This window comes from Motacilla alba, chromosome 27, assembly GCF_015832195.1.
Source record: "Motacilla alba alba isolate MOTALB_02 chromosome 27, Motacilla_alba_V1.0_pri, whole genome shotgun sequence".
NCBI lineage: Eukaryota > Metazoa > Chordata > Aves > Passeriformes > Motacillidae > Motacilla > Motacilla alba.
In genome coordinates, this window is record NC_052042.1 from 3,979,105 (window position 1) to 3,997,628 (window position 18,524).

General features: G+C 44.2%; 1 protein-coding gene across 16 annotated transcripts in view; it reads left to right on the top strand.

The window, feature by feature from the left end:
• TANC2 (tetratricopeptide repeat, ankyrin repeat and coiled-coil containing 2) overlaps nt 1–18,524 on the top strand; it is a 157,589-nt gene that overhangs the window by 63,787 nt on the left and 75,278 nt on the right. For 11 of the 16 annotated variants that reach the window (XM_038163435.1, XM_038163437.1, XM_038163440.1 and 8 more), the window contains 2 exons: nt 2,296–2,403; nt 17,361–17,509. In XM_038163435.1, the coding sequence (XP_038019363.1) occupies nt 2,296–2,403; nt 17,361–17,509 (257 nt within the window). The remainder of the gene's footprint in view (nt 1–2,295; nt 2,404–17,360; nt 17,510–18,524) is intronic. The other 5 variants (XM_038163438.1, XM_038163443.1, XM_038163445.1 and 2 more) reach the window with 1 other exon arrangement.

Below are 18,524 nucleotides of genomic sequence, written 5' to 3' on the forward strand. Positions count from 1 at the left end.
GTGAGTTTTGTGTTTTAGAACACGGTGAGCACTGCCACATCTGCATGGGATGATATATGGTCCTGGTGTCAGCCAGAAATGATAAAAAGAGTGTATATTTAATATATAGTATAGAAATTACTGTTAGGGAGACTGTGGTGAAACATATATATTTAAATTGCAATTACAAACTAAACATTAAAGGATTGACCAGTGCAGAATTATTATTTTAAACAATTTTCAGGCCATAGCAATAATATTTTCAATATTAAAATGTTTTCATTACATCAGGATCTGGCACAAGACTGCTACTGGGGCTGATTTTTCTCAGGTGTTGGCCAGTTTGTGGCTGTGGGGTGTTTGTGTGTGCACATGTGGGATTTTTTTCTGGGGGGATTATATATTTCTGGCGGGGTTATATACATACATACATACATACATATATATAATTATATATATAATATATTATAGATATTTTATAAATAATAATTTATAATTTATAATATGAATGTATATTTTATATATTTTATATATTTTATATATTTTGGGGATTATATATTATATATAAATATATAATATATAATGTATTGTATAATATAAGTAATAATTTGTAATTAATAATATAAATATATATATTATATATTATATACATATTTTATATATTTCTGGGGGTATTATATATATATATTATATAGAATTGACTGCTGGCTTGCAGTGTTTAGCATCAGGTTGAGTGTTTGAGTGGTGCTGCTCATCATGGCCATTGTGGGATGGGGGGAGAAGGGGCTGCAGGCTGTCCTTATCTTCCCGAGTCTCTCACATTCCTCCTGCCCTGCAGGGCTCCTGTTACACCCACCCTGATGGGCTTGCAGGGAATGTGCTGGCAGCGTGTCTCATATCCATCCAGATTTTGTGTGTCAAATAGAAGTGTGGTACCTGCTTTCCCTCAGCACATCTCCCGAGATGGATCACGAGGGGGTAGAGAGGAGGGGTTTTAGCTCACCTGTTCTGGTGCAGAGATGGGGGGGTTGATTCTTTGCCTTTCTTCTGCTTCACAGAGCCTTCCTGTTGAAAAACCATACCTCAGTCTGCATCTCTCGTTTTGCATACTCCATTTGAAAAAAATACCTGGGATCATCACTCATGTGTAGCTCAGTTTGAGTGATCTGGTTGTGCTTTGTCCGTCAGGCTCCCCATCCTTGGACCTTCTCAGCCTTTCCTAGCACCACAGCAGCTCCCTAAAACCAAGAGATTTATTGCTGCCTCAGAGATCATTCTCTGATCTGGTTGAGCTTTTATTACAGGAGAAGCAAAAGAACAACCTCCCAATCTTTAGCTGCAGACCCCAAATTTAATTTGCAAGACAGGGAGCTATAAAGATAAGTAATGGAAATGGAGGGGCAGAAGCCACTGACCCCCAGAATCAGAGCTGAGGGGCTTTTCAAATGAGCCTTTCATTGTAATGGGCATGAGAGTTTAACTTGGAAATGCAAGATGACAATCTCTGCATGTAACTTAATTCTCTAGTTCTCTTTCTCTGGTCTGGAATATGTTTAAAGACTTTTACCAAACCACTTTTATTAATTTTACTCGAAAAAATGTTGTGCAGAATTTCATGTCTTTTAGAGTTCAGGCTGTTAAAACGTGGAGAAAATCCCATTTTTCTGGCACTAGTGGTCAGTGATGCTTTGTTACAGACACTTTTACCTTTTCCCCATCCTCTCCTAAGTCTCTTGATCTTTATGAGGATAAAAGTGGAGTGCTTCTTTTTGGCTTGCAGTGTTAGCTTTGCTCTGCTCTTTTGTGTTGAACACCAAACCTGTTTGGTCCAACAAATGAGACTGTCTTGAAATTGAAATTTTATGTTCAAGGAAACAATTACTGAACATAGCATTTATGTGTTCAGTTCAGATATTTACAGTTAAATATGTTAAATATCCTAAAACCTGATGGGCTCTGTGTACCTCTCCATGATCTTTGCTTTTCCACAGTTGCTGGCTGGATCCAGGCTCATTCGCTTCCTATAAAAAAAATTAAAGTAGGAGAAAAGAAAATGTTTCAGAGTATCAGGAATGTGCCTCAGTGTTCACACACTTTAAAGTCAGCCTGTGCAGTTTGAAAGTTTAACCAAGAGCCATCTCCTTTGTAAAGAATGCAGATAATTTTTTTTTCCTGGCAAAAAAAAAAAAAAAAAAAAAAAAAAAAAGTAACCTGATATGAGTCTGACAGTGTCGTTTAGTTAAGTGCTTCCATCTGTTGCTTGCTATTTCCCTTACTCATGACCTCTCCTTTTTTCTCCCCCTCCTTCTCCTTTAGCCCCTCTGAGGAAAGCAAAGTTTGTTGAGAGCCCTCGAATCCCAGAGTCTGAGCTTGGCTCCCCAACCCTCTCTGCCCAGAAGCTGGACGTTGATGCATTCTGCCCTGGTAAGCTGCATGCAGAGGCTCTGTGTGAACAGGGGCAACAGGCAGAAAGACTTTTTAAATGTATAATATGGCTCCTTTGGCTAGGTGGTTGGTTGGACCTTCCCTAACCAAGTTTCACTGTCTTGGAAATTTGAATAAGCGTTAATTTCTGATAATTGCTCATTTACGTTTGTTTCTTGCAATTTTGCATGTGGCTGCTACCCCCTCACAATAATTTAGAAGGTCTAGAGAGTTGCTTTTGAGAAGATAAAAATGAGCCAATAAACATACTTGCTTTAAATTTAATTTTTAATGCTGGTCTGCAGAGAGGCTGGAATGAAACCACGTCTCAGAAACATAAATCAGCTAAAGCAAAACTGTGGGACCTTGTTACCTGCATCCAGGAATATTGGGGTGTTTACTTTCTTTTGTTAAGAAATACCTTCTAATTTATGTATCCTGTAGCAGTTGCTCTGAAATGCGTACATGTTGCTCGAGGCCTCTGGTTGAAAAATAAATAAAGTGGGTCATGTCCCTCCCTGGCTCAACCCTGTTCATGTCTGTCAGCTCGGGCAGGCTTTACCTAAATCCCCCGAGCCCCAGCAAACCCAGCACGTGGGAGTGCCTGGAATCTGCAGCTCAGTATCATTTCCCAGATTCTTCCTCGCTTGGAAGTGGCAACCTGGGGAAGGCTAGAGACTGTGGAGGTGCTGGGAGAAGGCTGAACACAGCAGCAAGTGTTTTGGTGGATTCTGTGCTGAATTCTGCAGATTCTTCCCCTGGCTCTCCTTGATAATGAACCAGAGGGATCCGTATTCACTATAGGCTTTGGATGGAAAAAAGATTGTTTAATATGTTGAAATGGTGTGCAAGTGTGTGACATCTGCCTCTGAAATCTGTAGCTGCAGTCGCCAAGGTCATATTAATAAATGACTGTGAAATCAGGGTGTTGCTTATTCCTGTGGCTGATGAACTTGTAGAACTTGTAGAGTACTTAAAACTGGAGGAATTAATTGACTGTTGTCCAGATTTTGAATGTGGGCTTTCTTGAATGTATTGTCAGAAAGGGAAGTTGTCTCAGAAAATCAAAAGACAGTTCCTGTGCTTGGCAATGCATAATTTGAGACCACAGTTGCCTTGAAAAGTGCTGCTCCTTTTTCAGTCACCATGAATTACAATTAAAATTGTGCTGCTGCAGCCCTTTTTTCTAACTGAACGGCTTCAGCTGTCATGTTTATAATTGCTAATAATTATAAACTTATTATGATTGCATCCACAGAGAATTATCATTGCATTGTAAGATTAAAAAACCATAAATTCCACATTCCCACACCCAGACGTGTGCCTCCCCTCTTGCAGAGCTTTGGAGGGCAGGACTCCTGCCAAGCCCAGGGATGGGCTTTGACAATGGGATCTGCAATTTCTTTAATTTCTTTTTCTGCTGTTTGATCTCCTTCTCTTGCTGATAGCTTAGTGATCTGAAAGGAAAAGTGGAGTTTTGTACTGCCTTGAGGTGTCATCAAAGGAACATGAAGTGTCATTAAGGAAGGAAAAAAGTGACAATGGCAGAGTTGTGACAGTGGAGCCAGTAAGGTTGGAAAAGCCCTTTAGAGCTATTGAGTCCAACTGTAAGCCCAGCTTACCCGAGGCCACCATGAGACTGTGTCCCCAAGTGCCATCTTGGTGTGCTTGGAAAAGGGAAACGAGGTGAGAGCAGAACAGCACATGCCAGGGAAGAGCACGGACTTGGAGTCAAAGTAGAAACTGCAGGCTGGGGATTCAGTTTGTTTCAGTTTCCTTAAATGTGACCCCAGGGACCTGTCAGGACTTACTCTCTTCATGTGTGCCATGTCCAGGGACTGTGGCCAGGTCTGTATTGGCAGCTGGGACAGGCAGGGGAAGAGGGGAGGGTAGAAACCACTGGGGAAGGATTTCTGAAGCTGTTCATGGAAGAAACTGCCCAAATTTATGGATCCTTCTGTGATAGTAGCAGTAATGTGGGGGCTGGAGGTTTTGCTGGTCTGGAAGGCTGGATTCCAAGCTCAAGATACACCACCTTGGAAGATGTAGGCTCTTGGGAGAGGATCCTTTTGTAAAGAGGGAAAGAAAGAGGGAAAGAAAGAAAGAGGGAAGGAAAGAAGGAAAGAAAGGAAGAAAGTAAGTAAGTTGTGGTCAACTCACAGGAGCCAAAGGGGACACAGGAGCCAAAGGGGACATAGCATCCAGCTCCTGATGGGAAGGTGGAGGAAGAGTCCTACTCTGGATCATGGCAAAGCTTCAGGCACTGCCTGGAATCAGTTTTCCAAGGAAATACGACTCCTTTCTTCTGTGCTAGGCTTACATTAACCCTCTTCTAAAATGTGTGCATCCTGTGAAGATGTGGCACACCGTGCTAAATCCCGAGCGTTTCCAAGAATAATGGTGTGAGTTGAAAGAAGGGGAAAAAACTAGGCTGATGATCTGCCTGGCAATGGAGGGGAGGTGGAGTGGTTTTTAATGTGATCCCTGACAAAAAATGTAATTAATTATGCACTTGAAAGCAGTTTAAAACATTAAATAGCAAAGAAAAAAGAACATTAGCTACTCTGCATATATAGGAAGAACGATTTCAATTTGAGATGCCGAGAGGTGAAATTTTGCTCAGTATCAAAATGTTTATTTTAAGGCTTCAGGCAAATTTCAGCACATTCCAGGGAGGTGGTTTCCTGAGCAACTGCAGTGCCACTGCTCGGCCCCTCATGCTGCTGGGGGGAAGATTTGCTGGTGACATCTTCAGTGTGAGTCAGTGTGGGGGAGTGACGTGCTCCCGACGTTCCAGTGCCGAGCAAGGAGGAAGAGGATCACCGAGTGGTATCGTGGAGGGACATTCTAATACCAAGCACAAATAGTAAAGTTTTAAGCTTGGTATAATTTCTTTTTTTTTTTATTATTACATTCATTGTATAGAGAAAAGAATGTAGATACTTAAAAATTAATACATCTTCTTAAATGAATTTAGAATTTGGCCTGTATTTTATAGTTGTTGCAACTAAGATGATGGCAAAAAAAAGCTGTTCCATGACTTTGAAAAACCCCTTTCTACCAGAATTGTCACAGAATAAACTGAGTTGACAGATTATGTTTCTGTAGATGTTTTTGTTCAGATTTCAGTCCTTGACTTGTAGTGTCTCTGGTGGAGAAGGAGTTCTTCCGTGTCTCTTCCCTGTGTGGGCAATGAGGCCCTGGCACAGGTCTCCCATCCCTGGAAATGTTCAAGGCCAGGCTGGACAGGGCTTAGAGCAGCCTGGTCTAGTGGATGGTGAAGCTGGATGAGCTAAAGGGTCTCCTCCAACCCAGACCATTCTGTGACTCTGTGACTTAGCAGAGACTTTATAAGGAGTCTGGGAAGGTTTCTGATCCATCTTCCCTCCTTGTCTCTGCTCCAGTCCTGCAGACACCGTTCAACAGAGGCATTTGTGTTTTCCCTCTTGGCAGCCCTCTGAAGGCAGGGAGGCTGGGGATGAGCCCCTCACATCCCTCATTGCTCTTCAAGGAGGGTAACACAGAATAGCAGGAATTCAAACCTCTGTTGTTCAACTGTCAAACCTTTTCTGCAGTGATTCTAGTAACTCAGTTTAATATGTAGGGCTTTTCCCCTCCTTTATCACACCTCACTCCTGCCAAGGAGCGCTGCTTGCCTGGTAAATGCTGTCCTGGCTTCTTGGTTCTTAGTTGTGGTCACGAGGGCATCTTTCTTTGAACTGCTTTTTGTTTTTCATGGTAGCTAAAACACGTTTTGACTTCTAAGTGCTCAGAAAATCTGTTGGAGATGGATGGTGCTTTCAGGTAATGGCCTTTTGCCTCAGATTAATGCTTGTAGTTGCATTTTATGTAATTTATTACCTTGGTGTTGTGTTCCAAAGGCTAAGTCTGTTATGACATTATCTTTTAATTTGATTAACTCCTTCTTCAGAAATTTTGGGGCACAGATCTTGAGTGTCTGGTTTGCTTGTTGCACGTTAGGCTGGCAGGCGTCTGCTTTCATCCCTGATTGAGTTAGGAATCACTGCGGTGCTCCCGCACAGACAGGGAGGGGAGTGATTTACCATGGCAGCAGCACTTGTGTTCATCTCATCGCTCCTTTTTCTCTTCCTTTGGTTAAAGAATCGTTGAGCTTGACATCTGCTTGCTGCTGCTTCTCTCTTTTTATCATGTAAGATGTGGATTTTTCATTTTACGCTATCCACGTGTTTCTCCTAAACACAACAAAATGCTTCTCAGGTCTGAGAAAAAGCCCTTTAAGAGGGAATGCGGGAACCAGCACTCCACACTCCCTGATTTTTCATTGTGAAAATACAGGCACTGAGCCAAAAAAATCCTACAAAACCCCAAACAAATTTAGCCAGCAGGATTTTGGTCCAGCCTCTGTCATATTGAACAGTGATGAACTGGGGGGAAGGAGAGGAAATAATCAAACCAACCGTGATCTGACAAATGGTTTTACTGTTGAATCTTGTGGTTGTCCCAGCACTGTCAAGCCTACTGACCTGAAGGGAATGGGAAATCATTGTGATCAGCCCTAATTGCAGGAGAGCCATAATTTGGCACATTGGTTGCTATGGAAGCGATTGACTTTTCTCATGCTGTTCCTGGGAGGATGCTGTTGGTTCCTTCTGCTAGATCAAGAGATGGAACCCGTTTCAGAATAAACTTGTGTGTTACAAAACAAGCCCCGGTCTGGGCTGAAATTCTGGGTCAGAGGGAGGAATATTGAAGGCATTGCTGGAGTTCTGGGTGCGAATCCTTTTGGGATTGGCCATGGACCAGTTGCCATTAGGTGTCATCGAGTTTGCTTGAACTGAAAGTTGCAACTTGGAGAATAGTGGCAGGGTCTGGAGCTTAGGGTTTATTGAATCTTATCAAAGCAGAGTTGTTCAAGATAAGAAGTGAAAATACTATGAATGCTGTAGATTATTCCCATATGTTTGAACTGTTCAATAACTGCAGACAACATGCTTTTCTTGCAGCTTCCTGGTGCAATCTGTTAATACCCAACCCTTCCAGGGCTTGGGTTCAGTCTGCCTGGAGGAGAAAAAAGGGAAAAAGGCTGTAAATGATCCAAATTCTGTTTTTGTGATGAACTGCCCAACTTTAAAGTGTTGTGACTGTTTTCACAGATGTAACCTAGATGGCTCCTGAGGTGTGTTTTGCTTCAGATAGCTCAGCAGCAGCAGCCCAGCACCTCTGGCTGCCCATCCAGATGGATCCCAGGGAATCTAAGGAGTTGTTTTGCCTCAGCGAGCAGCAGTGCTTGCTTTCAACTGATCTCTTGGGAAACAGTAACATTTTTGTGCTAATACTTTGGCTTTTTGAATATTTATAGCTTTCTGCCAGCGAATAAATATGTACATAAGCAAACCAACCCTGATGGTTATGAAACTGTCACTGTTGGGCCTGCGGGGATCAGTGTAAAACCTTTTCTTCCATATCTGAGCAGGTGGGGCAGATTTCTCACCGAGTGACTCTGGCAGAGGAGTTTCCTTTTCCAGCATATTATTTTTTGACAACAGGAGCAGCCCACACTGATGCTCTTGAATCCCAGCAGGGTTTGGGTTGAGTGGCACCTTAAAGATCATCCAGTCTTGCCCCCTGACATGGGCAGGGACACCTTCTAGAGCAGGTTGCTCCAAGCTCCATTCAGCCTGGCCTTGAACACTTGCAGGGATGGAGGCAGCCACAGCTTCTCTGGGCAGCCTGTTAGGAAGTGTGTGTGCTGTCAGGCACAGTCCCAGCAAGTGTCCATGCTGTGCTCTAAAGGAGCAGAAGTTTTTGTCATAGAAATGTAGGTGGAGGAGAGGGGACAGAAAGAGGAAGTGGTCAGTAATTCTACTTTTTTTCCTACAGTGTTTTGAGATGCTGTTATTTTGTTTCACCTCTTTGTGGAGGCAACCCCCTCAGTATTCATTTTACCATTATTGTTAGCTGTAACAATAGAAGAAGGGTTGGTTGCATTTGTAGGAAACTGCTCCCTTCTTTCATCAGCCTGGTTCCCATGTCCCGGTGCCTAGGGATGAAAGTCCTTGAATTTCAGTGATGCTATGGAGAGCTGCCCATAAGTGAAAATATGCAGCGCTCTGAAAGCCACACCATGACTTGTGCTCTCTTGCTCGTTGCTGTGACTTCCTCGCCCTCCCCAGGGCTGCAGAACAAGAACTTCTTTATTCTTATCTGGCGTGACTGTTGTTCCCCTGGTGAAATTGGCTTCAGTCGTCAGCAGTCCCTCTGTCCCATCTGCTCTGTTCTCCAGGGCAGCACAGCTGCCCTTGGACCCTGAAGAAAGGAGATCAACTTGTGCATAACCTCCTGTACCACAGTAGATTTTCCACCTCATTAAGCAGAATTTTTGACGTTTTATATCACTAATTATTTAACTCCAAATCGCTTGAAAATAACTACCTTGAGTCCAAACATGACCATTTTGGCCAGCTGCCAGTTTGAAAGTGCAGCCCTGCTTGGAAGCCCTGGTTGTACCAGCCTGGCTTCAAATTCCTCCAGCGCCCTGGAACTTACTGCAGGCTCCAAAATCTTTGTATTTGGACTGAGACTGTAGCAGCCTTCCTCCCCGACTCCTGTGCCTGCTGTTTTTGTTTCTCAGAGTCAAGTCCCCACTGGTTCTTCCATATGTTCCCATGAGGAACCCCATCCCTGTGGGGAAGCCTTGTCCCACCACATATGGCCAGCACTTAGAGCAGGTCCCTGCTGCTGCTCTCCACTCCTGCCTGCTGGCAGAGTCTGCCTGGGCTAGCATTCCTGGGCTCCCTGCTCTGTTCCCATCTATTCTTGGCATCCGTCTTGCCCGGCAAGAGGAGCTGTGGTGATGTGTGCAGTTACCTGCACGTCTGTCACCTGTATCTGCCCCCTTCAGTAACTTCAGTGGTGTTTCTCCACCTACATTTTACTGATGAAATTACAGCTCCTGCTCTGTAGAACTTCAGGGCACTGTGAGGACAGTGTGGGTGATTTTATTTTATTTGAGTGGGGTAAGAGTTTCATAAATACCGTTTGTTTTACAGAAAGAGCAAATTTAAATTGATCTCATCCATATGGACAGTAGTTTTCCCTCTCCAATCACTGAAGGTACACAATTAGTAACAGCCCTAGACATTGGTTCTGTTAGAAATTAGCCCCCCAAAGAATCAGAGAATAACAAGCTGCGTTGGGCTGGAAGGGACCATTCCACTTGCTGCCAAGGGCAGGGAGCCTTCCACTAGACCAGGTTTAAGCTCTGTTCAGTCTGACTTGTTATTTTAAAAGCTGACAACAGTAAATTAGTCTATTTCTGTAGCAGTTACTACATCCAAACAGAACTTTTGAAGTCTTATTCAGGTATGTAATAGTAGGTTTTCAAGATTGTTGTCAGTGTTGTAAACGTGAAGACCATAATTTAGGCAGATTTGCTTTTAATAAATTTATCCTGGGAACGTGCTAATAGATCAGATCAGGTAAGGACAAGGTCTTCGTGCTGTCTTGTCTCTTGCTCGTGACCTCCCACTTAACAGTGGTCAAAGGTGACAGTAAATGTCATTTGCCTTGCTAAACATTTGGCTCATTTTAATGCTCGTTGTGTTTTGAGCTGGCAAAGATGCCTTGGAAGAAGGAAAGGTGTTTGTCAAAATCCTCTTCTACAGACTCTTCTCCCCAAGAAATTGGTGGAAATACTATGTTACATTTATATATATGTATATGTGTATATATGTCTCCCACAACTTTCTTTGTGCCCGTTAGTTGGCCAGGGTTGGCCTTACCACAAAGGGAGCAGGTTTTTCAGAATTCTTGTCAGATTTCTATCACCTGATAGAAATAAATGATGTGAAAAATAAGAGGAAGGAATGTGAGAGGTTTTGAAAGAGAGTTGCTGGAATTAAAGAGATTATTTGGGTGGTTGTGATGCAACATGCTGGTGAAGGTTAGGATTTTTTTCTTTATTTTTTTTTTTTTTCTCTCTCTCTCTCTCTCTGAAATTTTGTCCCATTTGTTGCTAAGAGACAATAACCAGTGATTCTTAAGAACAAAAGCTGTGGCTGGGAGGAGGAGGGAGAAGGGTGCAGCTGGCTACTCCCTTACCTGAGCGGTTTTCTCTTGAAAAGGGCAGAGATACTGCGAGAATTTGGGAGAATTTGGCGGGGGTGAGGGCTGGGATCGGAGGAGGGACAGCCGGCCTGCGCTCCTGCCTGGAGGATTCAGTGCTTCTGGATTCAGTGCTTCTGGATTCGGTGCTTCGAGATTCAGTGCTTCTGGATTCAGGGCTTCTGGATTCAGGGCTTCTGGATTCGGTGCTTCTGGATTCAGTGCTTCTGGATTCGGTGCTTCTGGATTCGGTGCTTCTGGATTCAGGGCTTCTGGATTCGGTGCTTCTGGATTCAGTGCTTCTGGATTCGGTGCTTCTGGATTCGGTGCTTCGGGATTCGGCGCTTCTGGATTCGGCGCTTCTGGATTCGGCGCTTCTGGATTCGGTGCTTCTGGATTCGGTGCTTTTGGATTCGGTGCTTCGGGATTCGGCGCTTCTGGATTCGGCGCTTTTGGCTTCATTGCTTCTGGATTCGGTGCTGCTGGATTCACTGCTTTTGGATTCACTGCTTCTGGATTCATTGCTTTTGTCCCACTGCTTCTCCTGCCGTGGGTGAGCCTTTCCTTGTAAGAGCAGCTGCTGAACCAGGACTCATTACACCCGGCGTGACTGGGCCGGACCTTCACCACCTCTTCGGGTGCCTCGGAGGAGAACCCAGGCCCCCTCCCCGAGGGGCGCATCCCTCCGGCTGAGGCAGATGCTACGGGGGAGCCCGGCTGCCGCTGCCTCGGGCTTTCCGCTACACTCAACCCCAGCGCCCCGTGTCCATCGGACGCCCGCGGCTCCTGCTAAGGCTGCGGCGTTGTCTGGTGGATGTTGTTTGCCACCCTCGGGCGGCGGGCCTGCCTCTCGCCCGCCCGCCATTGCCGTGAGGGGAAAGGCGGCCGAGCCCGCGGTGCAGAGCCTGAGGCCGCGCTGAGGCCAGCTCCGCTCCGGTGTTCGTGCCTGTTAAAAATAGGTTAGAAACTGCTGAAAAATAGTTCATAATTGTTAAGCATGTACTGTTAGTTTGGTTGTGGTCAAAGGGGTGAAAAGGGTGGTTATAAGAAATACAGCACTTAACGTACCATAATGCGCCTAAGTCAAGTGCATCACTCCCCAAGCAGAAAGAGCCAGCCTGGACAGAAGTAATGGGCCAGTCAAGTGCTTAAAAGTGATTTGCATGAAGGATCCAAAAAGAAACCAATTCAAAGGACAAAAAACAGCATAAAGAGGGGAATCTGACCTGCTGAATCTGTGCCATTCCACCTGGAACATCAGGGATGTCAAATGAGCCAGCCTGGACAGAACTGCAATGGGCCAGTCAAGCGCTTAAAACTGGATTTGCATGAAGGATCCAAAAAAGAAACCGATCCAAAGGACAAAAAACAGGATAAAAAGGGGAATCTGACCCATTGAATCAGTGCCGTTCCACCTGGAACATCAGGGACATCAATCGAGCCAGCCTGGACGGAACTGTAATGGGCCAGTCAAGCACCTTAAACGTTCATGCAAGTGAAGGATCCAAAAAGAAACCAATCCAAAGGGACAAAAAACAGGAGAAAAAGGGGCATCTGACCCATGGAAGCTGTGCTGCTCCACCTGGAACCTCGGGGACATCGCTGCTGAAGCAGCCCCAGTGCTGATCCTCGACAGGAACTCTCCTGCTCGGCCCAGGCCCCCTTGCTTTTGGCCTTTTTATTATAATAAACGCTGAAATCACTTCAGTCCCAGGAGTCTGGTCCTGTTTTTAACAGTGCCACAGCTGTTTGTTTGCCTTGTGTACGCATATACATCCTGGTAAAGAGCTGGGGTTTCTTTTCCCGTACCTTTGCCTGAAAGCTCCATAATTTCAGATTACAGCAATTCGGAGTGAAGGGGGTCACATTCTCCATTCCAAGGGAGGTTCCCACCTTCCTTGGCCAGCACCTGTCTTTCAAACTAAGACACATGCCTAAACAGGCAAAAACATAAACAGGCTTTGGCAAACACATGGTATTTAAGGGAGTATTTCTTCTTTTTTGATATTAAAAAAGCCTTCTGCATCAATAAGAGTGTAATCCACTACCCTCAGACTTGTCTGGAATAAAAGGTCAGTTTAAGACCTAAAAATAAATATAAACAACTTTATTTACCAGCCAAAGCCTTTGATGGGTGGCCTTTGACATCCAGTGTTGGATGTCCGGGGCTGGAGCACAGCCCCATATTCATTTTTTTTTTTGAGCTTAAGTGCCAAAAACTGTAAAGAAAGAAACAATTTCATCTCTGCTTTCCATCAGTGGGGAACTTACTGCTTCTGTCCTGGTGTCCTTGATTTGTTGAAGAGCTCAGGAATATTTTTGAGGATCAAAGTGTAATTCTGCTTCCAGGAGATATTCCAGATGCCCAGGCTCATATTTAGGATAACTGGCATTTTTATATATATATATATCTATATATAATGAATGTTCAGTGATGAATACCCTCTCATTTCCCTCATTCTTTTTTCTTTGGTCCAGAAATGCCCCCCTGAGCCTCATTTTTTTCCAGGCTGAGCCCCTTTCCCAGCTCCCTCAGCCCCTCCTGGGGCTCCAAACCCTTCCCAGCTCTGTTCCCTTCCCTGTTCCAGCCCCTCAATATCTTCCCCAAAACTGATCCCGGACTGGAGGTGCAGCAGTACAAAAAAATTGACATTTTTACATTTTTAGAGATGCATATAGGGCCGCCTTCATCCCTTAGTGGTTAAATTTTTTTCAATCTCTTCTTGATGTAAACAAAACGAATGAAAAAAATCTCCCATTAGTTCTGAGATTAGGGGGATATGCAGGAATGGTCAAGGATATTTTCTAAATTCAGCTCAGTGTATCCAGAATAATTTAAAGCAGATGTACATAATAATGGGACAGATTCAGGTCACAGGGAGGTAGGGAAGTTGTTAGATAAAACTCTGCCATTATGTAATTGAAGATCAGGGTCCTAAATGGTATCATTTTATTTCTGCCCTTCCATAAGTGCTTTTTGCACGTAGCTATTCTTTTTTTCGCTGCTGATTGAAGAATTTTTGATTTCCTGAAGGTAAATCGGTCTCATACTCGGGCAGATTTGGGGACGGGTGCCTCTAAAGGAACTGTTACCCCCAGTTCTTGTTAGCCACTCACTGAAATAGGTGTCAGCTGGATTGAAAGTAAAACTATAGCAATTAAACTGCAAATATTCTGTGGGCTACAGATGCAGTGCTAATGTCTCCAGGGGCACTACCCTCCACCATTTATCTAGAATTAGATGAGGCTGGCTATCAAACCAGTCACAGAATTACCAAATAAATCATGAAGAAATTTCATTTGCTTGTAAGCAATTGCAGCTGAAATATGTGGCAGCTTTCATACAGGAATTGAAAGGAGGTAACAGAAACACTATTTGAAAATGACAATGTACAAAAAAACATCGGACATTTTGAGTGTTATGGTTTCTTGAGAAGAGCAAACCTAATAACTCTGCTGTAAAATGATATATTTGGTTTTCAAGGAATACTCTGAACATTTATGAGCACTTATGAACTCAATCCTGCTGCATGTGATGCCTGCAGAGGTGTTAAGAGTTGACCCCTTCAGAAATCCAAAGGGTATTTCTAGATAAGACATCTGAGAGAGCTGCCAGGCTCTGTAAAATTGCTCCTAAATGGCCTAAATCAGGTAAATTCCAGGGTGAATTGCAGAGATCTGCTGACATATTTAAAGTGGGTTGAATTTTTTGAAGGGAGGATCAGAGGTATTAAATTGCTTGACAAGCTCAGGTTGTATTTCTAATTTGCATTTTTGCAGTTCAGTCAAAGAAAAAGTCATTAACTAAAAAAGAGGCAGAAGTAGATGGAAAGTATGGGGGTGTTCACTGCTGGGATCTGCTGAAATTGTTCAAAATAAAGAGAAAAAGGTATCTGTGTGAGCCTTAGGTATCTCCACTTGTTGCAGCAGACCTCTCATTAGGGGTAGAAATCAGCCAAGACACAAGCTCTCATTTGAGAGTTGAAGTTAGGAGTAAAACGTGGTTGCAGCACCAACTGGATAACACGCAGGAGAAGGGAGAAGAAGCCAGTTATGCCCTTTCACTGAACTTAGGAAGAGAGTATTAGGTCTTACTGTCAGCCCTGAAAGGCAACATACAGCTTTTTTCCATAATACCCATTCACAGGCACTTCAGAGCTGTTATGTCTGTTCTTTGACATTCAGTGAAATGATTCCAGTTATTTTTGAAGACTTTAGGAAGGGATAATCCAGTACAATGGCGCTTTGCTTAAATTCAGACTTATCTGTACTTTGAAAGCCAGGTTATAATAAAATAATTGGTAGTTCTGTATGGAATATGGAGGTCTCACAGCTCCACTTCTGTGGTTCAGCTGGTGATACCTTGTACCATGACCAGCATCTCGCAGGGAAGGAGCTTGGAGTGACAAGACAAGGCAGAAGAAACTTAAGCTGAAGGAGGTGAGAGTTAGATCAGATATGAGGAAGAAATGATTCCCTGGGAGCCTGGTGAGGTCCTGGCACAGGGTGCCCAGAGCAGCTGTTGCTGCTCCAGCCCTGGGAGTGTCCAAGGACAGGTTGTGTGGGGCTTGGAGCACCCTGGGACAGTGCAAGGTCTCTCTGCCTGTGGCAGGAGATGGCAATGGATGGGCTTTAAGGTCCTTCCCATGCCAAACCTTTCCATGATTCTGTGAATTACAGTCACAAACTGGTTTGGGTTGAAGGGATCTGGGAGATGCTGTGGTTCCAACGCCCTGCCATTGGGACTGTTCTCAAAGCACATAATTATTGTCCTCTAAATCTTCCATGTACCTCTACAATGACTTGAGGCAAGATTGTAGTTCTCTGTATTTTACAGGTGAAATCCAGGGTCGTGCCCCTTGGAAATGTTTTAAGGGTAGTTTAAAAGAAGCAGGGGATTAAGGATTAACTCAACCTCCAATGAGTGAATTTTGGTTGGGAGTTGTTCCCAGCACTAAGCCAAAGGAAACTGGCTGTGCCCAGTGCCCTGCAGCTGCCCCACCTGGTGCTCCTGAATCCTCCCAGGTGAGCAGTATAGAAGTAGATCCAGCTGTTCCTTTCTGCCCCAGATGTGTAAGTCAGCATAATTTGAATATTTTTAATATCTTAGTTGTGAAGACAGAATGGGAATGCACAATAAGCTGTGGAGCCATATCCAGGGAAAGTCTTTTACCAAAAAAATCTACCTTTAAAAAGGTAGTCTACCTTTTAAAGAAAGGAATAACCTTGGAAATAATAGTGTCTCTAATTTTCATTGTACATAAATGTCTCTGTTCTGGCTTGGGCTCCTAGAGCCAGTGAATGCCCACAGATTGCCTGTGGGTGGTCAGCAGTTCCTCAAATTGGGCCATCCGTTTAAATTTGTCTCTCTTGAATGTATCGGATTCACGTCAGCCTTGGTTCAAGCAGTACAATGGGGATTCAGTAACTCACACAGCTTACGTGGACCTACTGCATCATCCATTTTCATAACAGTGAAGCCACGCTGGAAGGACAGCTCCAGATGCTCAGCTCCCAGAGCTGGTGGTGTTTAGGAATGCAGTTGTGGTAGCATGGGAGATGCTCCCGGGTTTTTAATTCGCAGTAGTGCAGATGAGACATCCAGAAATTGCTGTAGGCTTCTGTGAGCTGTACTCTATGAGATTAAATGCGAATTTCTGGAAGCAACTGGCTTAAATTTCCTCAGGTTTTGTATATATCCCAGGTTCCATGATTTGTGGGTTTCAGTTACAGTTATCAAAAAGCAATATTTTATTTAAAGTAGCATCCTTTTACTGTTGCTGCTGGCTGAGTGCTGGAAGAGCCCAAACCAGGACAGAGCTAGGAAATGGAGATGGGCTCTTTTCCAGATTGTACATTATCAGATGAATAATTAACTGTAGACTAATTGCAAATCCTAATTAGTCTCCTATAACTGCACTAAGCACAGTATTACTTCAGTGTAAAGTGGTAAGAACTTGACCTTCAGGCTTTAACCCTGCTATTGGCATGAGCAGGAAGGAGCTTGACATTCAGAACCCAAATTGCATGTGTGATACTACAAGTCAAAAACCTCCACTGGTTTTTGTTCCTCCTTTTTTGTTATAAAATTAAAAGGATACAGACATGCCAGTATACACGCCAGGCCTTTTCCCAGTGTGCATTGCTAGCTGGAAGCTCATCTGTGCTGCTTTTCCTACAGGTGGTGGGGAAAAAAATAGAAAAAATCATTAGGAATGTTGGTTTTGGCCTGGTTTGCAGACTTGATGGGGAATTTGTGGCATGGCCCATAGCGTGAGTGCAGGAAGTGAGTTGTATTTGGAGAGACTTGATTTCTGTATGACTATGAGTGTGTTGGGGACAGCAGGTGACAGTGGAAGTTGCACTTCCACAAATGTATTTTCTGTCCTGGTCTTTCCTGTTAACTACTCGGTTGCACAGGTTGCACGGGTTGGTTGCTCTGCAGCTCATGGAGCACCTTCCAAATGGCTCTCATAGCCTTGTCTTCTCTGTGAGTAACTTCTCTGTGAAAAAGAGGGTAGAGAGCAACCACTCTTCTCCAATGCTGGCCCAGAAAATCTTGTTCCCTGGTAGCTCTGGTGCTTCTGCTACAGGGACAAGATAGCTAGGTGTGCTTCCATGGGAGGTGCTGAGAAAATAATGAGTAGTGAGAGGAGAAGCAACAGTTAACACTGGAGAAATCTTATGTCTGTGGTACATGACCTAAAATTAATGACCAGCGTGGAATGGTAAAACAGACTTGAATAACGTGAATAACCTGAAAACCCGGATACTGAGGGTACACAACAGGTACAGGTGTTGTGTCGGTAAAACTGCTGAGCAGCAGCCAAAAGTAAACAATTCCTGCCTGAATCTGTTTTTCTTGTGTTTAGGTGATACCGAGCAAGAGCTGGGACCCCCTCCATCCGTAGATGAGGCAGCGAACACACTCATGACTCGCCTGGGCTTCCTCCTCGGAGAGAAAGTCACGGAGGTTCAGCCAGGGCCCCAGTACAGCATGGAGGTGCAGGACGAGAACCAGGTATGGCCCTGCTCCCCCTGACCCCCAGTGGCGTGGGCTGGGATCACCGTGGGGTTTGGGAGAGGGTGGTTATTGTCTAATTCCACGGCAACCAGGTGTCTCAACGTAACAATGAAGTAATGGTGCTGAGGTAAAGGGTGTATCTCCTCATCTCAGGGTGAGTCATCCTCACAGAACAGCAGGCCCTGGTTCAGGGATCAGCCATGTGAGACAGCTTCTGTTGTTTTTCTGTTTCTGCAAATGCAGGAGTGGGCAGTGTTTCTAATCAGATTATAGTGACCAAAATAATCTGTACTTGCCTGGTATCTTCTCTGTGATATTTCAGAAGTACTTCAGTAGTGTTACATAAAGACTTCCCATCTCTGCAGAGGGAAATAGTAATAGCCTGATTTTACAGATAGTCATGGTTCTTGCTCATATTTGCCCAACAAGGTGATTTCATGCTTGAAAACAGATAAAGAAGGCAAATCATAAAATCTTTATTGTGATGCAGCTTGTTATACCCCTGGCTGGCTGGAAAGCTTTGAGCTATGATGCAGGTTTTGTAGAAGCTGTCTGAGCCTGAGTATCTCCTTCCTTTTCCTCAGGTATGGACAATTAGCAGTTTTGCTGAGAGTGAAAGCAGGAGGCCTTTCCTCCCCGCCCTCTTTTTGTATTTAAATTGGCAGATGGCTAGTCCGGTATGTAACAGAAGAGCACAAAACTCATCAACCACTTCCAATTCTCTGTTCTTTTAATTGTCATTGGGTGACTCTGCATGAGTCACTGAGAAATTTAACACAAATGTAATTCAGAGAACCTGAATTCCTTAAAGAGAGAGAAAGTGAAAAGTGGCCTGTCCTCAGCACAGAACAGATGTGGACCTGTTGGAGCAAGTCCAGAGGAGGCCACGGAGTTGGTGCAAGTGCTGGAGCCAGGCTGGGAGAGCTGGGAATGTTCAGACTGGAGAACAGAAGGCTCCAGGGAGACCTTAGAGCCCCCTCCAGTGCTTAAAGGAGCTCCAGGAGAGCTGGAG